The sequence below is a fragment of the Platalea leucorodia genome, assembly GCF_965183815.1.
Source record: "Platalea leucorodia genome assembly, chromosome: 5".
NCBI lineage: Eukaryota > Metazoa > Chordata > Aves > Pelecaniformes > Threskiornithidae > Platalea > Platalea leucorodia.
In genome coordinates this window covers 83,877,314-83,905,247 of record NC_138827.1, presented here as the reverse complement: position 1 = coordinate 83,905,247, position 27,934 = coordinate 83,877,314, and the positions used below count along the sequence as shown (strand labels likewise).

General features: G+C 42.8%; 2 protein-coding genes across 7 annotated transcripts in view; both read right to left on the bottom strand.

The window, feature by feature from the left end:
* The window catches only part of LY75 (lymphocyte antigen 75), a 48,521-nt gene extending 45,438 nt beyond the window's left edge, over positions 1 to 3,083 (bottom strand). The window contains exons 1-2 of the mRNA XM_082313604.1: positions 2,941 to 3,083; positions 269 to 640 (exon numbers count right to left, since the gene is read on the bottom strand). Coding sequence (XP_082169730.1) covers positions 269 to 640; positions 2,941 to 3,025 — 457 coding nt within the window. The 5' untranslated portion in view covers positions 3,026 to 3,083. The remainder of the gene's footprint in view (positions 1 to 268; positions 641 to 2,940) is intronic.
* Positions 3,084 to 13,138: 10,055 nt separating this feature from the next.
* Positions 13,139 to 27,934, bottom strand: part of PLA2R1 (phospholipase A2 receptor 1) — a 54,890-nt gene continuing 40,094 nt past the window's right edge. For 2 of the 6 annotated variants that reach the window (XM_082313312.1, XM_082313314.1), the window contains 2 exons: positions 26,889 to 26,918; positions 23,344 to 26,665 (listed from right to left, as the gene is read on the bottom strand). In XM_082313312.1, coding sequence (XP_082169438.1) covers positions 26,451 to 26,665; positions 26,889 to 26,918 — 245 coding nt within the window. In that variant the 3' untranslated portion in view covers positions 23,344 to 26,450. Of the gene's footprint in view, positions 13,889 to 16,996; positions 17,475 to 20,156; positions 20,318 to 21,112; positions 21,199 to 22,857; positions 23,042 to 23,343; positions 26,666 to 26,888; positions 26,919 to 27,934 lie in introns of those variants that run through there. The other 4 variants (XR_014228301.1, XR_014228302.1, XR_014228303.1 and 1 more) reach the window with 4 other exon arrangements.

Below are 27,934 nucleotides of genomic sequence, written 5' to 3'. Positions count from 1 at the left end.
AGGCTCTCACCAAAATATGGGGGGAGGGATTTAAACACACTAAGAAAGCCACTCAATAACACAACTTCTGCAGTTGTCCATATTTATTTTTTGTTAAAAAAAGTTAAAGTTTCATACTTGAATACCAATATCTCTCTACAGCAAAACATTCTATTGCTTTACTGATCAGTCGTTTCATATGATTAATTTTAAGAATTTATTGGCATAGACATACAGCAACAAGCCCTTAACAAAAAATAAAATCCTCCAAACCTCTGTGCAAACTTACCATGGTAAGGATACCGACATATATCATCAGAGGAACTGTTGCTTCTCCACTGGTCTGTTGCATTTATGCTTGCAGTTACATAGGTACTCTTGACAGTCACTTTGTACTGAGATGCACCAAGGATGGAAGCATCAGCACATCGCCACCACAGCATTAGTTCTGAGTCACAATCAACCATTTTCAGGCGAGACAGGGATTTGGTGAATATATCAAGTCCCAGGCACTGCTTGGACTCCAAATGAAAGAGGCGATTCTGGGATACCCACTTCCATAAAGCTTCACTTGTCTCGCAGTCACCTATCACTGTCTGTGAGTTTTTAACTTGTATGCACTTGTTCAGTGTGTCATGGCGAATGGTAAAAGCATCATTGCCTGTATAAGAACAAACAAATATCCACATATGGATATGATTCAGTATCACTTTCACAGGAAGTTCATTTTTAAAACTAAATGTAATCACATTCTGAGACATGCTACCAGAAAAGTACAGCAACTGCTGTTTGTACATTATACTCTCTCTTTTGTATAAGCCACGTTAAGTACATTTTCCTGCTCTTTAGCGAGTATTCTTTACTCCTGGGGAAAAATAAAAGATCTCTTTCAAAGTCATTATAAAAATGAGATAAAATGAGGCTGTTTTCTAAGTCCAATCCTATCGATGAGAATTCTTCCTTTAATTTTAACACATACTGATTGGATCAAGCCTTGATTAATTTGCAAGCTTACTGGGTAAAGAATCTTGTCTTCATGCCTATCTGCAAATGCAGATACACACCACAGGTACCATAAAATATAATTAATAATAATGTTCACTTAGTAAGCACTTTTTTTTTTAAAACTGTGTACCATATACGATACACAGCATGATAGGCTCATACGTGATCCAGTTTGTGGGTGCAACTGCAGTATTACTAAAATAACTGGCACTGCTTTTGGGAGAGTTTTAGAATGAATATCCCACCAAAGATGCCACACACAGGTTAGGAATATAATTTTTAAAGTGATAGAGGAACCCTAGTTTCATTTTCAGCTGTGAGGTAGCTTGTCATTAAAAAGAAAATAAAAAGCTGACAAAGCATAGTGTACAATTTTAAAAAGATATGGATCACCCTACTGATACAAGCTGATGCCTCAGTCAGTATATGAACACCTCTGACAAGTGGCAGTAGATTTAAGCTAATCAAGGAAAAAAAAAAGTCCTAAAACTATTTCTATACCACAATAAAGATGGCCCCACAGCATAGAACTTTCACTAACCAGGCTGACATGGACTTTGGCTGTCCCAGACCCACAGGGCTATTACTCTGCTGTTTAAATAAGGAATCTGCTGAGTAGTGCTTTGTATTTCATAGTAATGCACTGTCAATCGCATTCCTACTGCGTTTTTTTAATATGACTTAATAATAGGTTTGGCGGAAAAGCAAGGAAAATATTCAGTGATGTTATGCAGTGAATTTTACCACTGCTTCCCAGTATACTCGTGAATTTTCCACTGTGTAAGTGCCACATCGTATCTGAATAGTATCGAGGTGGTCAAACTGTAAAGAAGAACCTCCAAGTCAGCCACCTACTGGAGTGACTTTTTCTCAACAGCACACTTCAACCAACCGTCTCTTTCATCCCGTTAACTAAGTAAGACATTTTAACAACCAAACCTGCTTTTGGGGTATCTTTTTACCCTGTGCTTTTTCAGCACTATATCTGCTTTTTGCTTTTTATTCTCCCCTCCAGACTTTCTTCTTCTTTTCAATTTCTTGTAAGATATTCTCGGCCTCCTCTCAAGTCTTCCCCTTCCTCATTCTTCTTTCATTTCACTTCATCCCACAAAACCCCCGTTCTGACATCAAGAAGAAAACCACTTTTTAAAACTTCCCCAGAAAAGCTGCTGATACTGTCTCACCAAATCTCCCCGTACAGCAATTTATTAAGACCGGTGCTCAATTACTCCAGTTCAACACGGGCCACGAAGTCTTACCTGACATCTTTAGCTACAAAACCGAGCCTGTTACTGTCAAAGGATACAAAAATATGTGAGGTGCGACTATTTAGCGACGAGCTCAACTTGTTTCCCAGCAGCTCTGGCCGAGCTAGCGGCTGTGGCTCGCACGAATTTGCTCAACACGAAACTTTTCCACCTGCTTCCCGAGAGGCCGGGTGAGCCTCCTTCCCCTCTCCCTGCGCCTCAAGCAGCCGACGCGAGTGACGGCTCGACGCCCCGCCGGGGACCCGCCGCCGTTCGGCTTATGCCTCCCCCCGAGGTAACAGGCCACAGGCCCGCCTCCCTCCCGCCGCTCCGCCGCCGGCTCGGGGGCGGCCCCCGGCACCGCGGGCACGGGAACGTGGCACCCGGGGGCGGCGGGGCAGCGCCTGGTTTGGCGACGCCCCAGGCGCAGCGCACGGTCCGGCAGGGAGGTTTGGGGTTTTTGGTTTTGTTTTTTTGTTTTTTTTTCCCCCCCCTCCCTTTTTCGCTCCTCCTTGTAAGTTTCCCACGTTGTTTCCACGCAGTTGGACTTTGCCACCCAGCGCAACGCCCGGGGGGGCCGGGACCGGCCGGGACGGAAGGCCCGCCACCGCGCCGCCTCCCCCCCCCAGCCGCCCGCCGGGGCGGAAAAGGCCCTGCCGCGCCCCCTGCGCCGCGCCGCTCCCCCTCGCAAGGTGGGCGCCCGCCTTACCTGAGGGGTCCCGGCGGGCCGCGCAGCAGAGGAGGAGCCAGGCGAGGCCGCAGGCGGCCAGGCAGAGCCCCGCCGCCCGCCCCATGCTCCCGCGGGGCGCAGGCTGCGCGGAGCGGGCGCGCTGCCGGTCTCGCTCTGCCGGAGCGTCGCGCCCGCCGCCGGCTGGCCGGGACGGCGAGCAGCCGGCCGGATTGACCCGCCCCGGGGAGCGTCACTTGTTGCCAGGAGAAGAACGGCCCCGAGTTTGAGGCGAGGGGCGGGGCGGGGCCGGGCCTGGGCGGCGGCCGGGCGTGAGGGGTCGAGGCGGCGGGGAAGGGCCGGCCCCGGCGGCAGCGGGCGGAGGACCGAGGGGAGCGGAGCGCGGGGAAGGGGGCTCGCAAGTGGGAAAATAAGTGTAAGGATGAGGAAAACGCGGGGGAAACGAAGGGAGAGAGGGGTGGGGAGAAAGGAAAAGTGAAAGGAAAAAAGGACGGAGGACAAAAATGAGGAAAACCCGAGGAAAAATGAAGAAAAAAATGGAAAGGCAGACCTAATTATCGCGTGGCAATTAAAGTTAAAACTAAAAAAGGTTTTTAGAAGTTCAGCTGGGAAAGAAAGGGAACGCATCAGTGCTAAAAGTGAAGAAAAGGCAAAAAGTGAAGAGCCTATAAACCAAAAATAATAAATACTAGCGGACGCTGAAGTAAAATACCTGAAAACGGATCAAATACCTAAACATGGATCAAATAATGCGTTTCTAAACGTCACCCTGTGATCCTCACCCCCCCCGTCGGGGCTAGCCGGAGCTTTGCAGAGCTGGCGAGGGACCAGAAGCAGGCCGGGCGGCCTTGCCATGCTTTCTAAGAGTTTTCTGGGAGCTAGCAGCTGAAATTGCGATTGTCTGACCCGTTTCTGCCGGGGAAGAGGGAGGAGGGGATGAGACTGGGAGCAGTTGAAATAATTGTTGCTGAGAAAAGTACGATGCTGGCTACAGGAAGTTACAGAAACCAAAAATAAAAACACAAAGACGCCGAGACCCAGTTGGCCCGAAGGAGGAAAAGAGAAAGAAGGGAAACGGATGGAAAGTATGTAAAATAAAATCGTGTCTGTCTATAGCTGCCTGTTGGGCGATTCGGCGCTGACCTGGAAAGGCCATATAGCTCCAACCCCAGCTGTGCAAGAAAGCGCTTGCAAAGTTGCAAGAAAAAGAGTTTTGGCTGGAAAAGTCTATTTTGATTACACTTGGAGGAGCAGTCGTTCAGGGATAGAAATATCAGAGTTTCGTAGAGATGGGAAGTGCAACGTGCAGTCTGTTTTATGCGTTTCAAATGTGCCCATCATGTAGGAATCTGGACACGTGGGAACACAGGAGTTGAGGGTGTGCCGGGCTGGGAATTGAGCGGAAAGACAGAGAACAAAACCAGGCATCTGTAAGTGAGCAAATGTTCTCTCCTGCTGGAAACCACAGAGCAAGATCTGGCTGCCAAGGCAGGAGCTGTTTGAAAAATCAGAAATCAGGTTCAGGCAGAGAGGGGTCCGTAGCTGCAGTAAAATTGAAGCTGTGCTACCAGAAAGGGTTTGTTGTCTGGAAGAGCAAAGCTTTAAAGTCTCTCCCAGAGAGTGGGAGGCAGAAATTCCCCACTGGTGAGCCTGATACAAAAGCAAGCTATTGAAACTAAAATTAAATACGTGGTGGGATGGTGTGTCTCTTTTTAAATAAAACATCATGACAAGAAGCAGTAGGTGTGAACCCTGCATCCCCATGAACCTTTCCAAATGCTTGCTATTTTTCATGTAATAACCAACTGTCCCAGTTTTGGTGTGGAGAGTAGTAAAGTGTTTGACTTGAAACTAATAGCCTGCAGTGCATATTTACTGAACATACACCAGCAACTCTGAAGTTAACGGCATCCTATTTACCGAACATGTATCAGCGAATGTGTATATTAATAGAGGAGACGTTCTCTTAAAGTTTCTTAATGTATATTACATATGCTCTCCAATATGCACTTACAACGTGAGGTCCTTTTTTGTTTATCTGTTTATAAAGTACTATGGTAGATAACACAGGATCAGACCCTGATCCTGATTCAAAAATTAAAGAATGCCCAGGGATAGGGAAGACCACTGTTTGCACGGGTGCCTCTTAGTTTCATTTTTGTTTACGCTTAAACTCTGTCGTACATTAGTGTAAGAGGAGAGACACAACTTAACGGCCCTTGTGAGCCCACCAAAACACGTCCCTTCCCTCTGCTACCAGCCAAGCAGCAGACAGGTCAGAGTACATAGACTCACACCTGTACAACTGTTTAATTAAAGTGTTTTATGCACAAAACAAGAAGTCAGTGTTATGATGACAGACGTTTAAAAAATAGGAAGTTATTGCAAATCACATGTAAACAATTTTTACTGTTTTTTATATCAAGAGCATTTTTTAAAAAGCCTGAACATAAATACTTATTTTTTGGTTTGTTGTTTCTTTCTTTTTTTTTTGCCTTCTACTAAGATAAAATAAGTTGCAGTACAATGTTTTGTGGTCCATGGAAATGATCAATTAAAAGCTAGTATGCAAATTGTGGTTGTTAACCCTTCAGTGGGCTTGCACAGTGCCTCTGTGGCTAACCAAATTTTGTGCACTCTGATGCCATGCACTCCCCCACTAGGACAAAAGAGCGTCAGTCTACCTGGCAGCCTGTGCAGGACAAAACCCACCGTGACAACACTGATCTCTGTAGGACCACTCATGCATGGACCAGTGCTACAGGAATTAGAAGGATCTGGGCACTGGAAAATATCCTTTAATATCTCGTATGCCAAGAGCTCAACCAGAAATCCACACAACCTACCCAGAAGAGCCAGCCCCCATGTCCATTACAAGACTACCAGTTGCCACCAGTAACTTCCAGGCTGCCAGCTCCTCACCTCAGTAGAGTCCACGTGCTTCTATTTCCCTAAAGAGCTGGTGCACATCAACATTTATACAACTGGTATCTGTTTCTGGTATTAGTTCTGCATAACACTGCTACATGCAGTTGGAGGGTAGAACTCGGAAAGTCGTCTTGTTCCTCTCCCCCCATACTACAGCGTCTTTCTCGCCCCCCAAAGGTGCAAAGTTCCCACACATCTCCTCCTAATGGAGCTAGCTGTATATCTCAAACAACCTTTCCTCCGCTGAATTTGCTGATCCTCTGACCTAAGCAATCTCTCCTGTGGAAGATTCTTGGCTTCCTCTTGTCATTCATGTTTTAATTATGCCAGGTTTAAAAAAGGAGTATTAAAAATATTTCCTCAAGGTAGATGGTTGTAAAGGGAGCAATTACTCTGCAAACAAACAAAAAAAATCCAAACAAACCAACCAATATTTTGGAAAGAACAGTGCAGGAAAAATCAAAATTGGTGTATATCATATGATAACTTATGAAAATCTTCTACAGCTTTCTGTTAACTGAAAAAGTTGGTTTGTACCAAAGCGTATAAAAATTATAACAATGCCAAAGCCTGTTTCTTAAGGGATTTATCCTAGCTTTATCAATGAGGCTTCTGCACTTAATGTGAGCTGCGCAGCAGCATTACTCACAGCATAATCAGTGAACAATTTCTGTATTGCAAATCACAAACGTTATCACGTCCCCATGAATACCTACACCTCATTGCAAAGCAGCACTAATAGCAGAGCAAACTTCAAGCATGCCTACAGAGATAACCAAATACATAATTTCAGATACAGGAGGAACCCAACCACAGAGCTGACAGTAATGCACAGCAGCCTTTTCTCTTGCTTCCAAGAAGATTACTTTGCCTTTCCAGTCAAAAAAGCCTTTTGAGGTGCCAACATCATGACTAAGAGCCTTGTATTTCTAGCAGGAGTCTTTCTTGCTCATCAACAGATAATTTCTTTGCTTTTATGCCCATATGTTTATAACAATAGCATTATCTGCAGAAAGTGTCAACACCTGTCTATCCATAAATCTCCACCCCATCGCTTTTCTGCTCACCACATGAAATAGATACTTTGCATGAGCAACCTTCCTCCCTCTTTTACAATCAACACATGGTAATCCAGTTTTTCTGGCTAGGTTGAGGGCATCCACATGCCAGTGAGCACAAAGGGAATGCTGGAAAAGGATTTGCTACCTCCAGCGTCTCCCAAGAGTGGGAAGAGGCTCTGGAGATGGTAATTTCTGCTTTTCTCTGCTCCCCCCAGAAGTGGCTTTGAAACTGTGACATCTGAACAGGGAACACTAGTTGTTTATTTCTTTTTCCATCTTGCAACATTGGTGCTTGCAATACCCAGGCCCTTACATGAAAAAAAAAACACCACCAACCAACCAACCAACCAACCAAAAAAGCCCTACCAAACAAATGAGGGCTTACGAGAGTTGCAGGAGCAGAGTTATTTCCTGAGGCAGAGGACTTTTTCTGAGAAAGTCATGGTGCCCACAAAGCAGCCAGCAGACAAAGATGTCAGTCCTACCTGGACTCTGCTGCGAAGTTTAATATTAGAACATGGCTCTGGTTTGAGTGAAGTGCCTGCTAACCATTTAAAATATCAGCCCTGGACGTGTTTAAAGATAGTTTAATGGAAAAGAAAATGGGACAATTGCAACTTTTACCATAAGTATGGCTAAAACCCGAATGATTCTTTTTTGACATATACACAAGTTTGGTTTGATTGAGTTAATCCCACACATGGCCATGAAAAAAAAATCATTAAGATTCAAAGGGGAGGTGACAAGCATGCAGCAACTGATTTGGATACAGAGAGATCATATCCAGAGAGGTCTTTAAGCAATAACTTTGGCTTGGTTTTGCATTAACTCCACCTGGATGGTCTTTTCTTCATGGACCCTTACTTTATTTGCTGGCTTGCTTTTTTAACTGGATGTTGAGGACTTAATTACTTTTAAACGTTAAAGAATATTTTGCTTTTAGCAAAAGGGGAACACAAAGGAAAATGGTTTTTCTCTGTTGTTGCTTTAGATTTCCCGTTTCAGTGGCAGCAGCCTAACCTTTCAGCACATTATGAAACTGTCGTGTTGCACAGTAAGCTTAAGATGAAATCACACACTCTCTCAGCTGAATTTTTATGTATTTCTTACATCTCTTTAACAACCTCTATATGAAGCTTTGGCACAAGTTCCAAGGTTTTGAGTTTTTCATTGTGTTTGAAGGGTTTATTATTGTTGGAGATTCTTACATTTGACTCTCTTAAAGTGTCATCATTCATAATAAATAGGCTAGATGTTATTATAGCATTTTAGAGACTGTCCTGTTTGTCCCACTACACAGAAACATGGTAGGTAACTTCCAGAAATAATAAAAGGAATTACAAACCTTTATTCTAATACCAACGTCCTTTTTTACTCCAGTGTTGACAGTGCCAGCTTCTGTTATGCTGCCTCCAGCTCTGTCCTGCTGCGTATTCAAACTCAGATTAGACAAGGCCTCCTGAAATACTAGAAACAGGTTTGAGAAATAAGACAAAGAAAGGAGTGTGGATACATCCACTCTGCATCTTTGTCTGTTTATAGCCAGGAATGTCTTTCTCTGTGTGTTGGTTTGGCTTTGACTCCTGCTGGGATCTCTACATGCTCCTGGAACAACAACAAAATAATACAAGCAGTACTTCAACATCCAGAGAACCGCTTAAAATCATGAAGTGAGTGGTAAATGATACTCTTTTGTAGCACTTTAAGAAAGGGTCTCTGACACCTGCACTGCGCGATTTTAATGGAAATTGTGCCTCAGCGTAGTAGTTCTACTGGCAGTGTTAATATGCTCCATCTCCTATAAAGCTGTTTCCTGTTGTTACCGTGCCAGTGTAGGATTATTACTCAAATTACAATTGTGGGAGCTGGCAACTCAGATAATATTTGGTACCACATTACATTTGTTGCAAAAAACTTAGTTTGGAGGAATGGTTTAAAAGAACATCAGTTATAATTTGGGAAATATTTTTAAGCAAATAAAAACTAATTCAGGTGGAAGAGCTTTTAAGATTAAATGAAAAAGCTTTTTTTTTCTTCTTTAAACATGCAATGCGGAACAGTTCCCTGAAAGTGCTGGGGAAGAGCGTGTGGTTTTGGGTCTCACATGATGTTCTGGAGGCAAAATTCAGCTTCTTGAAGGGAAGATGAAGATAAGACCCTCTCCCAACAGCACTCTCCAAAATGCCCCCACTGCTTTATGTGTGACCAGAAAGAGGCAAACCTTCACTGTGCAGCTGAGAGGATGGTATAAAGAGCAAAATTTCAGATTGATTTGGACTTGGGAGCACTTCTGAGATAAAAAGAGCCTGTGTGGAAAGGGTGGACTCATTGGGGGGCTAAACTGCTGGCATTTAAAGGTTGTGATTGATTAAGCTATAAACTGAAGAGCAGCAGGTGTGGGGAACACACAGTTCAGTATGCCATCAGCAAAGGCTTAGAAATTGTGCCTTGCTGAGTGCAGGAGAGACTAGAGAGCAGAAATAAGGAATGGAAAACAGAGTGCCTTTCAAATGGGATCTGAAGAAGGAAACAAACACTGAGAAACACATACTTTTACACAAATGCTAAAAATTCAATGAATAAATTGAGGGAAACCAAATGCCTAGTCTTACGCAAAGAAAGACTGTGACATGCTAGACACATGTAGGACATCACAGTACCAGAACATAAAATATATGGAAAAGATAAAGAATCACCTCTGCTGGTGATGGGGTAGTGAAATTTATGAGTGAGATCTTATAATCAAATCAAATGAGTAAAGTAAGGACCCAGCAAGTGATACAGAATCTGCATGGACCAAAACGGCAGCTTTAAGCCTATGTAGTACTGAGTCTGCAGACTGCCTGCAGAGAGGGTATGCCAGGAGAGATCAGATGGGCAAAGAGGGCAGGAAATACAACCGAAACTGTACTTCAGGTAACCCCCATGTTGTCTGGATGCTGCAGCATTGGACTATAACACAGGCTACATTAGACTCCATCAACACTGCTTCACAGAGCAGTTGGACCGGGAAGCCACAGAAGAGATGCAGCCCTTCATTTGGTCCTCATTAATGCGCAAGATCTCGTCCTACATCTTCAGCTTACGGTTGCTGTTCCTGTGTTTATATTCAAAATTCCCACAGTCTTGACAAAGGCCAAGCATTCACAGCAGTTGCACCCAGTTTCAAAAGGGACAGAGATACAAAAATGAGAAAGCTTGTGAAGAGGAAACAAAAAGGAGCAGCTGAATTTCAGGTGGAGCTGAATTTCCTGAAGGATGCACAGCACAGCATCGGTGTATGCCATCTACTAAAGCCTTGAGAACTGGTAAAAGGGAGTGGGCACAGATAATCTCATCACGGGGTAGATTATTAGGAACAAGAAGTTAAAGTCATCTCCAAATGAAAAACACAGAAAGGATCGTAAAGCGACATGTTAAAGGAAAACACAGCAAAAGGGTAATAAAAAAGTGTGAGCAGCAGCTAGCAAAAAGAATCCAAGCTAATATTAAATCCTTCTTTAGACACATCAAGACCAAGAAGCCCACCAGAGTCTGACGGATCAAGTGAAAACTGCAAAGTAAAAGAGAGGCCAAAACATTTGCAGAAAAGCTAAATGCATATGTTCACTGGAATAAGCAGATGATCCCCATACTTTGGAAAGGGTGTAGTCCAAAATATGCAGAGTAACAAATCCCCAGGACTGTCTGATAGCCACCCAAGCTTTCTAAGGGAATGTGGATAAGAAATAGCAGATCTGCTAATGGACCTACCTTTCTCTTCAAGCTTTCTCTGTGCCCGGAGACCGGAGGGTGGCAACGTGACACCAATCTCTCAAAAAGATTCCAGGAGGAAAATAAGGGGACAGGATGGATGATACTAAAAGCTGGCAAGCCTAACATCAGTGCCAGGCAAAGCAGTAGAAACTGCGATAAAGGATAGAATTAGTGTGCACCTGGATAAATAGAATCTTTTGGGGCAATGCCAACACAGCTTCTCTAAATGTAGTATTTACCATCAAGGACTCTAGATAGTTTTTTGACAAGGTCAGCAAGCATGCGGACAAGAGTGATCTGACCGATGTGGTCCATCGGTGATTTCTTGATCTGGATGAAAGGTCATACTGGGTGAACAAATCAGCAGGCACTCCTAACTGGAACTTGCTGTTCGCATTTTTCTATTGATTTGAGGAGGTTTTGTTGTAAAGAAATTATTTGTACCTTACTCTTATTATTTCTGAGAGTGAGACTGAAATAGCTTTTGTTATCACCCACAGCTTACATGAAGCTGGGACTTGAACAAGAACTACCTGTCTGTGACTCAACACTCACACAACTTGAGATAAAGTTTGTGGGTGGACAGTGCATACAAATGAGTTTATAGAACTTCTCTCTGTGCTTGACACCATGGGTAAATCAGGGAGAGACTATTAGAGTGTTGCTGTCAGCTTTCCATCACTGCACAAGTACTGCTGCTGAGCTGGTTTCATGTGCTTGACGCAGAGTATATGAGGGAGAATGTGGAAGATGAAGATAGTACAGAGCATAGATCCCTTATGACTCAGATCTGCAGTGCTCTGCACATGCACTAACCATTAATAAGCTTCTAAAGAAAACTTCAGAGTAGATTTTAAGTTATAAAGCCTTCAGGATTTGGTCACTTCAGAGATCACCTCTGCGTATGACATACTCCCATTGTGAGATCATCAGTCGTGTCCAAGTTGAACCTGTTCCTGGCTTTGATTTTGAGCCCACTCTCTTTCCTTTGCTGCGGCTGTCAAGGAGTAAGCCTGCTCTTTATGGTATCTTATGGAAGACTTACTTTACAACACTGCATGAGTACCTGTAGTTATATTTTTAAATGCAAAAATATAAAAAAGGAAAAATACAGTAATACTATATAATCACTAAAATAACAACGGTACTATTATCACTTTTTGATTTGTGTACATCTTTATTCTCAATGTATGCAAATAAATCACAAAATTCTTAAAAAAAAACCACGGAGAATGAACAAAAGGTTATAGCAGTGAAGAAAATGCAACTGCATGTAGAGTTCTAGTTAGCGATCTATTTAATTCATGCTTAATTAAACAGCCCTATTTCTTTAAGGAGTACATCTACATTTCTTTTTCTTTTTGGGGGGCAATAATACGCCCATAGTAGTAAAACAGCAATTGTTACATATATTCTATTAAACAGCAGCACTTCACTCTATGAAGTCCCTAAGTTTCTCAAAGTTTGTGTGTATTTCACAGTGCTGAAACAGTTTGGCCATGCAGAATAACCTGGTGCTGGATCTATCATAGGCAGCATTTAAATGCCCCAGTAGGAACCTGTGGCCCATATTTAGGTCCCATGGGCATGCACGAACTTTGGAAACATCAGAAATCTCTTTACCATCAGTGAACCTGGAAGAAATACTCAGATGCTGTTGAAATGAATCCAAGTAACTAAGTCAAAGAATCACAGGATCTCTAGAGATCGTCTAGTGCATCCCCCTGCTTAGAGCAGGGTCAGCTAGAGCAGGTTGCCCAGGGCTGTGTCCAGTTGCATTTTTAATATCTCCACGGATGGAGACTCCACAACCTCTCTGGGCAAGCTGCTCCAGTGTTTGATTGCCACCACAGTAAAAAACTTTTTTCTTCTGTTTAAAAATAATTTCCTGGGTGTCAGTTTGTGCCTATTGCCTCTTGTCCCTTCACTGAATGCCACTGAGAAGAGTCTGGTTCCATCTTCTTTACTCTTTCCAACTTTAAGTATTTAGATACATTGATAAGATCTCCCTGAGCCGTTTCTCCTCCAGCTTTCAGCCACTCCTTGTATGACAAATGCTCCAGTCCCTTAATCATCTTTGTGGCTCTTTGCTGGATTTGCTCCAGTAAATCCATATCTTTCCTGCACTGGGAAGTCCAGAACTGCCTCCAGCACTCCAGATGTGTCTCACCAGTGCTGAGTAGGGGGAAATGATCACCCACCTCGACCTGCTGGCAATGGTCCTCCTAATGCAGTTCAGGATACTGTTGGCCACCTTTGCTGCAAGGGCACATTGCTGGCTCGTGTTCAAGCTGGTGTTCACCAGGACTCCCAGGTCCTTTTCTGTAAAGCTACTTCCCAGCTGGTTGGTCCCCAGCCCCTAGTAATATTTGGGGACATTACTCAAACTCCATGAGATTCCTCTTGGCCAATCTCTCCAGCTTGTTGAGATCCCTCTGAACGGCAGCACAACCATCTGGTGTACCAGCCACTCCTCCCAGTCTTCAGCTCTCTGCAAACTTGCTGAGGGTGCGCTCTGTCCCATTGTCCAGGATCATTAATGAGGATGTTAAACAGTATTGGCCCCGGTATTGACCCCAGGAGTATACCATTAGTGACGGGACTCCAGCTGGACTTTGTGCCACTGATTATAATCTTCTGAGCCTGGCATTTCAGCCAATTTTCAATCTACTTCCCTGTCCACTTGTCTAGTCAGCAGTTTGTTAATGAGGATACTATGACAGTCAGTGATGAAAGCCTTGCTAAAGTTAAGATGATTAACATCCTCTGCTCTCTCCTCATCCACCAAGCTAGTCATTTCATCATAGAAGGCTATCGGGTTGGTCAGGCATGATTTTCCGTTCATAAATCTATACTGATGACTCCCAATCAATCATCTTCATGCCTTAATATATTTGGAAATGGTTTCCAGAATTATTTGCTCCATCACCTTCCTGGGTGTTGAGGTAAGGCTGACTGGCCTGTAGTTTCCCCGCGTCCTCCCTCCTTTTCTTCTTGAAGCTAGGCATGAGGTTTGCGTTGAACTTCCAGTCCTCCTCTGATCACTGTGACCTTTCAAAGATACTTGAGACTGGCTTTGCAATGACACCTGCCAGCTCCCTCATTGAACTCATTTGTGTCCAATTTGTTTAAATGTTTTGATCTTCTGTACTGAGAGTAAGTCTTCATTGCTCCAGATGCTCCCACTTGTCTCAGGGGCCTGGCATTCCTGAAAGCAAATCTTACTAGTAAAGACAGAGGTGAAGAAAGCATTGAGTACCTCTGCCTTTTCCATGTCCTTTGTTACCACCACCCCACCCAGCAGCAGGCCCACATTTTCCTTAGTCTTCCTTTTGCTGCTGATACACTTGCAGAAGTCCTGACAGTGCAGAGCTATTCAGCCTCTCACTTTTCTCTGAACTTTGTCAAGGGACTAGTCCACTAGGAAGGTTTCCAGACAGAGAAAGAAGATGCTGTTGTCCCCTTCTTAACAAATACATGGGCAGTTTGGGCATGTTTGCTATGAAAGACTGACTTAAATGCAATCCCTTTTCCTAAGAGGAATCTGAACCCACATGGTCCAGATTAATTCAGTAACTACCACACTAAAGTAAGTTCTTAGTGTCTCCTTTTGGAGCCGATCCACTTTATTCACAGCACTGAAATATTTATTAAAGCACAAAGTGGAATTTAGGTCTCCCTCTTCCCTTTCCCCACAAATGAGTACTGTTACTACTGGAGCACAGTCTCACTCATATTCTCATTGTGAACTGTTGAACATTTACTTTCTGGTATAAAGTCCGATGGTTGGACTATGTTCCCCTTACGAATCTAGCCCTCGACTTGACAACCTGAAGTCTTCAGAATGACAAAGTGCTAAAAGTATATTGATTTTAACTTTAACTCGGGCATGGATGCGGAATGCAATTGTAATCCTACCTTAAAAATAGAATGATCCGACCACTAACTTCAGAAGTGAATCCTTATGGCAACAATAACCGTATTTGTTAAACCTAGCATTTATCTTTAACCTTTACTCCCACACACTTTTATAGCCACGAGCCTTGCCAGAGAGGACATGACAGACGCGGCAAAGTAGGAACAAGCAAAAGGGAAGCCAAGAGTCTTGACTTTGAAAGCAAAAGTTAGTGGAGACTCCAAGTCAGAGTACATTTTATTCATCTAACAAAACATGTTGAAACACAAACGTTGGACATAAAAAGAAAGCATGAGCAAACACAAACATAGTGCTAGAGATCACTTTAAACAGAAGTTGCCTTCAATTAGTTTATAAACAATACCATGGATTTTGAAAGATTGCTAATGCTGTAATATAACACCGTTAACAATGCTGTAATGAAACAAGTTTGGGATGGTCATCTCACATTTTTAGCCCAATACATAACTGAAAATAGACTTGGTTTATCCATTTCATTACATTGTCATTTTAGCTCCTTCCTGTTACTGCTATTAGCCTGAATTGAGAACAAAAGTCACTTCAAGCTTAGTTGGAAAAAAGAACTTTGGAAATTAAATTTTACCAACAATTTTCTGGCAAAACATGTATCTGTCTGGCCTCAGAAGCAGTCTGGAAACAGTGATGGAATGAGGTACTTCACACTGTTCCTGCAAGGGGGTTTCCCCTTAGTAACAAGGTGTTGTTTTTGCAGTTTGCATGGTACTTGGCAGTCATTCTCCCTAGAAGACCGCCAAAGAATACTTTTCCCCCCCATTTTATATGTGGAATACTCAAAGCAAAAAACAGGTGAGTTGGCCAAGATGACATAGTGATAGTAGTAAAGCCAGGAAACAGAGCCTGGACCTCCCCAGCTCCCTGCATCAGGCAAATCCTTTCGCCTGTACCTGCCACCAAACAGCACAACAGCACAATGCACGGCTCTGCCCAGTTTTTCTCTGAAACAGGAAATAAAGAGCGGCTGATTCTTGGACTCGATGACTGACCATTGCTCTGATGTCATTTGGCTACTTGTTTGTTATTAGTATTGTAACTGCCTAAGCAAAGAAACAGCGATGCATGCCCACACTTCTTGAATATCCCACCTGTTGGGATTTGTTTGCTTGGTTGGTGGTTTGGTTTCTCTCACAAGGGCAGGATGAAAGCAGCAGGACCCACAAGCTAAGGCATCTCGTACAACTGGCGCTTCACCAGCAGGAGTCAGGGTTGGGTCCCTTTTGCATCAATTCCTGTGCAAATGTGTGGATTTCCCCTCTAATCTTGAAGTGTATGGTAGCACACTAATACTCTCATTTGTGGTCGCTCTGGGATGCTTGAGTTTAATGCTCTCTGTCAAAAATACTGCAAGTGTTCACTTTACATAACCAGTTGCAATTTAAATTAGTCCGGGGCGGGGGGGGGAACACTGTTGCAGCATTCTGGAAATGGCACGCTTTATAATTACTCCAGTTCATCATTTGTAATAGCTGTCAGTACACACATACACGCACGAGTTATATCAAAGCAACTGAAGAGAGTTGCAAATAATCAGAGAACGGACAAGGTCAGAAGTTCTTTGCTAGCTACTGTAGTGCCTACTGGATAAAACTTAGCTAAGCTAATACCACCTACAGCATTAAAAAGTCAAAAATATGCACATCTCTGATATTAAGTTAATTGTCAAACAATTCAACCTTATAAAGCTTGCCTAACAATAATAAGATTTTCTCAAACAATCTGACACCTAAAATGACTACACATTGACTTATGGGGAAGAAAACAAAAATCAGTTCAGCATCCCACATGATCTATTTGTTTTAAACAATAACGCATTCTGCTACATCTATTTTGGCACTTACTTGCTAACAGCACATGTCTCTGTGCTGCAACCAACGTATCAAGCAGGAAAAGAGCTCCAATGTTAAGCAAATGGTGGAAGTTGTTCCTAAATTTCTTTTCTTCTTCCATCTTTGTTTTTTGGGTTTGTTGTTGTTGTTGTTGTTTTTTGGTACCAGGATATTTTTTTCCTTTAATCTCTTTTCTCTGTTTCCATTTCATGCTATAATTATAGCTAAGACTGGCCACAAGTTAAACACTGAACTGCACTGGAATTTGGTGTAGTGCCCATACCTAACTCTTCCTTTCTTCTATCCCTAAAACACCTGAAATGGGGGAAAAAATACCTGCACATACTATATAGCCACCTCTCTGGCCAGGTTGTAGAGGAAGGATTAGAGCATCCAGGTAGAGTGAGATGTAAATATGTCACAGCAGAGTCTACTGTCCAAAGATTATTATGCTTTTTTTTTTTCTTTCCCTTTTTGTTATTTATATTTTTACATTAGGCATCTGAATACTTATCACAGTAGCTTTTGAATAATATTTTCTAAGGCACAGTATGCAGTTTGATGCTCCTCTCCTCTTTACAGCTTTGAAAATCCCCCTTTTCCTTATTGCAAAGTGGTCAAGAGACTGACAGCAGTCTTTTTTTCCCCCCTCTATGATTTATATCACAATAAATCTATAACTTCTCTTCGTTCCCTGAAGTCACTCCTTAATGTCAGACTTATTTCAACCTCAGGACTGCTGAATCGTACTACAGGGAGAAAATGAGTCTAAGACTGAATTGTTATCCATCTTGAGGAGTTCAGTCATATATCACAAACTGTCTCCTCCCTTTCTGCTAAAAATACAAGCCACAGTGTAAGTATTTCTTTTCCAAAGAGATCTACATTATTTTTCATATTTTCCCAGAATGTTTCCTATGCACATTTCCAATTCAATCTCTTCCCTAGAGGGTTAATAATTAGCAAACTGACTTCCCCAGCTGGTTTTGTTCAAAGAAGTCCCGTCATCCTCCTGAATTCAGTCAACATCTATCAGAAACAAAGACGTCAAACAAAACATATTAGGCTTCAGTCTTCTCTTGTGAAGTTTTGGCCTCCAGCCAGAAAATTTTGTTATTTTCTATGTAAGCTTTATTTTTCTTTCCCTGGCCAGCAGTTAGTATGGATCAAAAGAACCATTGCTTTAAAATGCAATCATAAAAATAATAAACACTGGCACTGACATAGCACTGTGCACCTTAGATTAAGTCTTGCGTCTGTTTTGGGTGTCCTTGTATTTGGGAACACGTTCTAATGTGGGTTTTCTGGGGCTCCAGCTTTTTTCAGCATCCCATGAATGTTCCTCTGTCTCCAGAGGGAGACAGAAAACCTCCTAGCTGTGTTAGGGCTCTGTTTAAATACCATTTCCAGAAACATTGAAGAACGTCTGTATCAGAATTTTTCTTCTTCTTTTTGGTGTTGTTATCCAAATCGATTAAATGCATCCAATTTCAAAAAGGAAATTTTTAGTGATTTTATGATCCTGATAGAACTGGGGTCAACCCTTCCTGCCCTTTCTTACAGCTTATGGCTTTGCTTTGAACGTCATGGGCTTTGCAGTCTATCCACCAGCTCTTGAACCAGATTTGGCCGCAGACACACTCCAGCAGACCCAGATGGAGCTAGGTACGGATATTTGTAAGTCTGCCAAAAGCTGCCCATTAGTCAGCCGTATCTCAGTGCTTTGAACCAGGCAGCTGCTGTGCAGGAAGATGCCGTTTCCACTACCGTGTCACAAAAGAGGAGAAAGGGGAGCCTGGGCCATGGCTGGCTGCTGCCTCTCCCAGCAGGCCGGCCCCACCCGGCATCCAGTGCCAGGCAGGCTGAGGCAAGGGACCACTCAAAGGTACATCACAGAGACATCTTCAAAGTACAACCCAAGCAAACAGATCGTCAGGCATCCCATCACCTGGGTCTGTGACTTCTCCGTGAGAAAGCAAAACCAAAACCAAAGAAAGTAAAATAAATGAAAGCAAAAAAAAAGGTTTCTTTTTTGCATGTATCCTTTTATTTTTGTGCTCTTCGTATGATTCTGGGCCTTCACTTCCTTTATCCTGGATGTGGATTTTAGGTACCCAGGGCAGGTTGGGTGCCTGTTTCCCACTGGCTACTGTAATAGATGAATTCAGCTTTACTCATTTCAGAACTGTCTCTTTCTGTTCTGAGACAGACCACAAATTTAACCGGAGGTGTTTCCCATATCCCAGTTGCATGGAATTTGTGTCCACAGAGATCCTAAATTCTGGCTGTTGAACACTTGTGTGGGTCAGAAGGCTAGAGGCTAGGTTTGGGCTAGAACGCAGTCGGATGATGCATCAGCAGTCCCACAAACACATACACACCAGTATTTTCAGGTCAGGCTTACTCATGTTTGCCCAGACTGAGCTGAAGGGGCCATCCAGCAGTGTTGTGAATCTATTCCCCAGCAGTGGTGGTGGATTGATGTGTTCATTTCTAAATCACAGTTATCCAATTCAGCAGTGCACACTGCCATTGAAAGTGACCCTGCCACTTATATTGGCTGCTTATTGTTCGGCCCAGCTATTCCCATGGTAATCTATCACATTCCCTGCTGTGGTTTCAGTCAGTTACTTCTTGTTCTAGTCTTCCCAACTGGTAGGAATAACTGATCGCTGTTCTCGTCATACTTTTGCTTTCACCAGCAATCAGCTCTTCCTTTCATCTTTCCTTCCACAAGGGTTTGCTTTGTGCTACATCAGAGCAAGTGGGCAAGCAACCTGTAAGAGCAGCTGAGACTCACCCAACTTCCCCTTTACGTTCTTTCAATCGGGCAAGGATGAAGCAAATGTATATGTAAATAGCAATAGTTAAAATCCAAATCATCAACCCAGACTAGATTCTGGAAGGTCAGGGGAGGATGGGTGGTCAAGGACAGGACAGAGAAAGGAGCCCGCATTGGCTTTCCTTCCCTCTTCCGTAACTTAACTGCACTGGGACACCCAGACACGTGGTGCGTACGCTCCAGAGGTGCCATATTCCGTGGGGCAAGGCACTCCACGAGCCTGCAGTGATAAACCCAACACGTCAGCTGCATTCCTGGGCATGGTGTGTGGGGAAGAGCCACTCTGCTATTCATACTACAACTAAGTAGCTGCTGTTTCGGTAGGTATTCTATTCATCTGTTTTTTCCGGATGGAAAGCCTCCCGGAGCTGTTCTGATGCATTTCCACATTTAACTGAACAGTACCTTACGTTTTTTATAGCCACAATGTGTCCCATATGTACAACTTCATCTTCAATATCTGCTTTTGAAACAATATTTAAAGTAATTCAATTTGCCTGTCAACATCATTTTCATCCCACAAGAGTAGCAGGACACAATATGAAGCAGCAGAAACATTACCTTCTTACCTTTTCAGAAAGAATCCTTCTGATATTCTTGAATATTAAATACCAGAAAATATAATGTCTAGGTCATCTAAGCATTTAGGTAAGTGTCAGATTTCAGATACATAATAGGTAAGCGTGCTAGCATCAGGAGAAACTTCCCAAAAGAAACTACTACAGATAAAGCAGAATTATGCGTAACCTGTGCTAGGACCATAACAAATGAAGCCTTACATGACTTAGAATATTCTTTTACTTTATATTAAAAGTTTATGTACTCCAGCTCATTGGCAATGTCTAATGTTAGGGAATCTGCTTGCATACCTGAACGAACCTGTAAGCATCAAGCTCTGGGATGGAGTCCCAAATCCAGCGTCAGTGAAGCCACGCAGCCCAAAGCTGCTGATGGGGTAGAGTCTGTCTTTTATCAGCTCTGTGCAAGCTTGCTTTGGGCTTCCAGCAAGGGCTTTCCAGGGACTTCTCACCTACAACGCACACAAAGTTTATGGCAGGGAGAAGTGGTAAAGCAGATTTAATCACGTTATGACTGGGTTCAAAGGCCTAACATCTTGCTTTAGAACAAATGACCTGAATAAATAGCTTCACAAAAGGAATGCACTTGATGGGATAATTTACAGTAGTCACTAAAAAACTAAAAGGAAAAATACAGAGGATTTTTTGTACAGCATCAGTGGAAACTTTTAATTTCTTAAGATGAACATCCATCTATAAAAAAATCTGAAAAGATACAGGGACAGTTTTGTTTTTCAGGCGTATGGTCTGAGACATTGACCCAGCTATTGCACTCTAGCAGTCAGCCCAGTGGTGGCGGGTGGCCTTCAAGCACCCGCTGACTGCCACCGTTAGCCGCAAGCTGGCCGCCTCTGTGGCAAGCAGGTTGTTAGTTCGGCCTTTACGTGCGTGACTCAGAGAAAAAGTCTTCCCTACTTTTCTGTGCTAGCATGCAGAGGAGGAGAACTTTCAGCTCACTATGCATTTCAAGATTTATCTCGCATCTACAAGTTTAGCTGTTGTTCCCACTGAAACTATGTTTTGAAGCATTTATTTCTGAGAACCGCAGTGGAGATTTAGTCTTAGGCTGAGGTTAAGAAAAGAGTAGGATTTGTTACAACAGCAACAAGCCAACGAACAAAAATAATCATCAGAAATAAAGGAAATGGTAGTAGAAGCATTTTTGCTGTTATCTAGCTGTGCACTTTTGGAAACGACTGCAGTTGAGGATCACTTTCGTGGTTATAGATTACCATGGTGTTACTCGCAAGCACTGTGCCAGGCTGGGGCTAGTACACTTCCTTAGACAACTGCAGTTGCTTCGTCACAGGAGGATCGGGAAAGTCTAGAAGAGCTGAAGTATTAGGAAAAAAGGTGATAAAAACTAAGACTTTGAAGCGAGGCTTTATTACAAAACGATTCTCAATACCCTTTTTTATGGTTAAGTTGCTAAGATCAGAATCCAAATCACGGTCATCCTGCATAAAGATAGTGGATATAGAAAGGGATCCGCAACTCTTACGCTCTGAGCAACTTACAGAATAAATTGAGAGAAGGAGAAAATAAATCTGCTTTCAACAGCGCTGTGGAATGATTACTTATGCAACAGATGTCTAAAATGTCAAATAATTTTTATTTCTATGTCTTCATTTTCATTTTTCCACATAAATTAGAGGTCTTAAGGTCTTTTCTTAAAGGTCTTTTCCAACCTAAACAATTCTATCATTCTGTGTCATGATCATAAATGCCTGCATTGATGCAGTCAAGAAATAAAACATTAAATCAAATCCATTTACAACAAAGAGACCTGGCTGGAGCATTTTCAGTGAACTACCTTTCCATCAAAGGGATCAGAACCAAAACAAACCACAAAGATATATTTACTTATTTATTAATACTCAGGAACCCAAGTGGATTTTCCCATCACTCACCAAACAAAAAGAGAAACCCACAGACCAATGTAAGGCCGTGCATCATCCCATTCCGAGCACTTCAGTGCATCCTACTGAAGTTGCTGAGCATGAACACTGAGACTCGGAAGGCCGTCTTAACACAGCTTTGTAATGTTGCAGCCACGGCTAAGAACTGACGCTGATATTTGCAGTCCTGCGACTTGGGAGTACTGCTGCTCATTTAATTAAACTTCAAAAGGATGTGGAGCAGATCCCTCTGATTTTTTTTCTCTTGCACAGCTCATTTTGTCAGCTCTGTGTGTACCACTACCATCTACTGGCCAAACCGAGACTGACTGTGTTTCCAAGCCCCAAGCTCAACCATAATTCATACCATCTCAGAACAGCGTTAATGCCTGCAAATTTGCTCCTGACAGTTACTTACACACGAGGGCTGCATCAGATTGTAAGATTGTGCTGGCCTGCAGGGGCTTAAAATCAACATTCCACTGATTACCAAAGGAAATATTATTGTAGCTCAAAAAGAGGCCTTTTTTTTTTTTTCTTTTTTTCTTTTCTTTTTTTTCTTTTTTTTTTCTTTTTTTTTTCTTTTTTTTTTTTTTTTCTTTTTTGAGCTCAGGATTTAGAGCCCAGTTGCTGAATGTGTGCAATTTAGCGTCTAATCAAAAAGTTTTGCTTATATATAAATGCCCTGGAGGAAGGGTATGCCATGGATTTCATTACAGTGCATTTATTATTGCAAGAGACTAAGGATGCCTGTTACTACACTAAGGGAGGGGCAAGACGGTGGAAGAAAAAAGTAGGAGGCTAAATTAAACAGGAGTTTGCAATTCTGCCCTGGATGGTGCTGGTCAAGTCTTGCAGAGTGTGCAAAAAACTACTTTTTCCCTACACTCCCTCCAGACTGTACTGCACAGATTTCAAGTAGCCTCACAGCTCCTCTCTCGTTGTGACCCAGCCACAAAAGTGCGTGTGCACAAAGGCAGGGGAAGGGAGAAGGAGAGAAGGGAGGAGGCTCCCTGCGCAAGGAAGGGCAGCACTGCACCCAGAAGAGACACAGCTGGAAAGGGCTTTGCTTAAGAGTCATGTTGCCCACTTACAGTCTTGTGCCACAACCCTTCGCTCTGCCCGGTCATGCGGGACATCACCAGCATATGTATGTTCCCATTGCAGACTCCCCTCCAGCTGGGATGTGACGGCTGCATCCGGCATCTCTGTCCCTCAGAGACATGCTGCAAGGACTGCTAAAGGGACCGGGAGGTAAATTTTGTCCTGGAACGCAGTCTGCAAAAATAAGCACACAGATTTTTTTTCTAAATCCTGGTAGACAAGGTTTGTCTTACGTTGGCCTGAAAGTATCTATCTCTGGTGGGGATACCCTTCCATCCCCCAAGCAAAGGAGTGGTACGATAACATCTAACACTTCCCTTTCAGTAAACACCTTCAAAGAAGCTGGCACAGCAGAGGAAAACACAACATTCATTTGCTTGCTCGGGCTCTGGTGAACCCAGTTCTTGGACACAGGCGTTATTATTTCAGTGCTACCATGGAAGCTACTGCGCTCCCAGGGCTGCAGGGAACAGGCAATGGGCCAGGAGAATGTCTGTGCATCAGCACCACGCTCCCATCCATCATCCTCACCGATGGTGCTGCGGCTCCTTCCCCCTCCCAGCACCTCCTGCACACAGGTCCCAGGGCATCCTCGTCCATGCTCTGGGAAACACTGGAGCCACCACACATGTGGAGACTGTCTGCAGTGCCCAGCTCTGGGTCCAGCCATGCAGCCAGGAGTGGGGTGCAAGCTGTCCCTCTCCTACCAGGATGACCTGGTGCAAAGCCTAGGAACTGCTGTTACGAGACACTGAAGCCTGGCAGCTAATTAAAGCTGGGGAAAGATTCAATAAAAATTGCAACACAGAAAATTATTATTCACACTTTAATTTTCCAGTTGAAATAATACAGTGAACCTGGCTGCCAGTATCATCAAGGTCAGCAGTAAAAACATAGTCACCACATACTCTGATCAACAATAGTATAGCAGACCCCTAATTAAGGGAAAACAAACAAAAGCTATGGTAACAAAATCCAGAACAAGGACTAGAAAGCAATCAACGATTACATTCTTGAGTGAATACCTGCAATTATAAAAGTTAAATGATGAAGGGTTTAAAAATAAATATTTAAGGGTCTGTTCCCTCAAAACCATTTCAAAGTATGAAGAAAACGCTGCTTGAACTTTTTTTCCCTTAGTGCAAGATCATGTATATCAGAGTCGATGTTAATCAACGATCACTGTTTTGAGGTTAGGGCTGTTTATTATACCACTGCCCTTCAAACAGATTTAAATGATTGCCACATACCTCAAGGAAAATTGATAAAATGCCTATGTCAAGTTTTGTGAAAAAAACCATACACCCTCATTAACCACATCAAAATCTGAAGAGTCTTCATAACTCGGTAACAGCACAGCAGCCTGATAAATACACGCCCTCGGACACAACACAGCTTACTCTTGCAAACAACATCCATCCTACAAGCCACTCTGCTTGCTGTAAGAAGGCAGCAATTACACTCGTCAGGGGTTTGATGAAGGGGGTTTGTTGGTGTAAGTTCGTCCAACTGTAGTTTAAATAGGTGAAATTCTCATGGGGAAGGGAGAGATGGTCACCACCTTTTTTCTTCTTTTTTCTTTTTTGTGGTATTTTTTTTGTGGTAAAGAAGCTATCACAGTTCATACATATGAACAGCAGATGATCTGGCAATTGTACTCAAAAGTTGCAGTCCACAAACTCTAATAGTGGACTTCACATAAAAACAGTCCCATAGATAGATCTACAGGACTAAGAACAAACTTTAAAAAAATTACTGAAGACTAATGTATGGGGTCAAACCATTAGACAAATTACACACAGAAAAGCTATTTATATTTTATATGACAGAAAAATCTCAGATTAAGAACTTGTGATAGCTACACCCACAGAAGTTATTGAAAACAGTAAGTTGAAGATGATATTGGGATCAAAACCAGCTGCAGCCTCTTTGACGACATTTTTGAACGGTTCCGTAAACCAGCACAGAAATATTCTATGTACTAAATAATTTTTAAAAATAGGCCTATACATAATTATGACATGAACAGACAGTTTTTGCAGTGTTTCTAGAAATGGCCATGTGAAATCTAACTAAAAGGCAGTCATACATTCCTGTGTGTGTGCACAAATACTATGTAAAAACATTTCAGCTGGCCTTAGCTGCTTGCTTAATTCTAAGGAACATACCTTCATCTTAGGGCTCTTGCAAAATTGTTAGAATGAGTCATCTTAAAACAAACAAACCAACAAACCCAACAACAAACGCAGCCCTTCGCAGGAGCTTTTAGAGATGACTGAAGGCACAGTAAATCCATTCTGAAGTAACTCATCATGACTAATCATTTGTTTTTCCATGCTGCGATAAAAATTAAAAAATCCCCCCAAACCTTCCGGGCATTTTCAGAGACGTGGCTGGAGGACTGGTTAGGGTGGAGGGCGTCCCACAGAGAGTAAGCGTTGCTGTCCTGGGCCACTGTAACTGAGGTAGTGCAGAGACCTGAGCTGGGTCTTTCACAACCATCAGCCTGCAGAACAACTGGTCAGTGAAATTCATCTCCTTCGTTAGCACCTTAGTACGAACACTGAAAGTGAAAAGTGTCCTTCTGAGGGTCTGCTACATGGGGTTATAGGACTATAGCACCTGTTGGGAACAGCAATGTGGCTCCCCTATGTATCGTCCTTAGCTTTTGAGAGCAAGGTCTTAGAACAGCATACATGAATACTGCTTGCAGAAATACAGTAGGTGAACAGTAAAGCAATTTATTACCATAACTTCAGCAAGATTTATAACAGTTTTTTCTCTTCAAACAGATATTGCCCAAAAATGTCATTAAAAGAGGTTGGTGGGATTCAATTTCTGAAATAAGCTAGGTGAAAGATCACATAGTTAAATCTTTAACTGGACGCTAGATGCATCTCAAATGAATATATTAACTTCAGGATGACAAAGTCCCTATGTCATTGTATCTCTAGACTAATTTATTTTATAATGTGAACCATCATGGGCCAAACTACCAAAACTCTGGCACTCCCAAGTCAAAAGTGACTTCATCTCTCTGTGAGCTTGGAAATCCACCTGGCAAGAATCCACTGTCTGAAAAATAACTGCTCATTTTGCAGAAGGAATGGCTATTAAGAAAAAAAAAAAATCAACCCCATCATCCTTGGAATATGTTTCAGAGTTCCTAAATTCAAGGCCAAATTTTAATGCTGGCTCATGAGCAGATTCTGCGACGTATAAAAACAAAACACAAAAGCCCAAATGTTCCCGAAGGAAAAAGCTGCATGAAAACACCCACTGCTCTGGGGCCTCAGACATGACGGTTCCATGTGAGTGGTTGGAGGTTTATGGCGTGGTATCATTTTCAGTTCCTGGCTTGTCCCAAAGGAGCTAATTTCTCTGTGGTTCTGCCATGCATCCTCACCTCATCCTGCCACAAAGCAAAAGTGCTCCAAGGTAGGGAGCCCCTATGGCATTCATACCGATGGCTGCCAGGGTTTCTCTGGATGTGGGTTCCCCGGGGGACTCCCGAGGAAGAGAAAACTGCTGTAGATTGCGGAGTTTCACATGGAAGATGTGATCACTTGCTACTTCTGATCAATTAATTGTCGCTTCTCTCAAAATCAGAAATGAGGATGCTTTCTTCCAAAGCAGGAACGTCAGCATTGATCTGTGGCAAATAGGCGTTTCTGACCCACAGTATCCTGCGGAAGAGTTGGTTATTCTGTTTGTACAGGCACCACAGAAAAAGGGAAATGGCACCCAGCATCACCAACGTCACGAGAACAGCCAGAGCTGCAAGCCCACGGTATGATGCTGAAGGGGAAGGACAGAAACTGTTATTAAGCAAATACATTTATAATTATATATAATCCTAAATATATAGATGTTTTATGGAAAACATTATTATTACCCCTTATATGTCACACATTTTAAATTACAGGTTTAACAGTGACAAATGTTACCTCACAAAATATTGGCTCAAAATGTGTTATTAGTACTTACAAAAAAATATTAAGAAAGTACAGAAGAAACTTACATTTTGCAGAGGGTTCTGTTGCATTGATATCTGAAATAGAATCCAGAACAGTCATAGAATTACCCATAGAGCTAGGATAAGTTACTATGTATGTAGTCATGGTAAAACTGATAGAGCAGGCTGTTCTTTAACTTTACTCGTAACAATGGGATTCCAACTGGCCAAGTTAAACGTGACCTAAGCTGTTATCTAAAATCCCTTAAATTTGGTGGAATATATTAATTGACATTTGTGCAAGGATGAGCAGGAGCATTTATCTACTTTTGAAAGTGCAAATGCATGAGCAGATCTGTGCAGTGGTAGATTAATCTAGCTGTCGAGTCCAGCAGCGACTCGGGCATGTCGGGTGGGTTCTCAGAGCACTTCAGCTCTCTCGCAGACCCACACTCCTACCAACGTGGTGCCTGTGCAGCTCTCCCAGGCTGTGCCTGCCCGTCCTACGGGGTCTGTGGAGGTCAGCCTGATGCTCTGCCATATGAAGAAAGCCCGAGAGAACCGGGTTTGTTCAGCCTTGAGAAAAGAAGGCTTAGGGAACACCTTATCACCATGTTCCAGTATTTAAAGGGTGGCTACCAAGAAGATGGAGACTCCCTTTTTACAAGGAGTCACATGGAAAAGACCAGGGGTAATGGGTACAAGTTATTCCTGGGGAGATTCCAACTGGACACAAGAGGAAAATTTTTCACAATGGAAACTATCGGCCATTGGAATAATCCCCCCAGGGAAGTGCTGGATTCCCCAACATTGGACACTTAGAAGATTCGGCTGGACAGGGTGCTGGGCCACCTTGGCTAGACTGTGCTGTTGCCAAGAAAGGTTGCACCAGATGATCCTTGAGGTCCCTTCCAACCTGGTATTCTATGACTCTATGATTCTCTGCACATGGCCCACCCATACAGCAGAAAGTCTACCACAGTTGGCAATAACGCAACAGCTGCCCAGGTTCCTCGACAGAAGGTTACCCTGGCTGGTTGGGTTTTTCACAGGTATTTTTTGTAATACCAAGGGACAGAATTATTTAAATGAAAACTAAAAGCAAGTAAGCA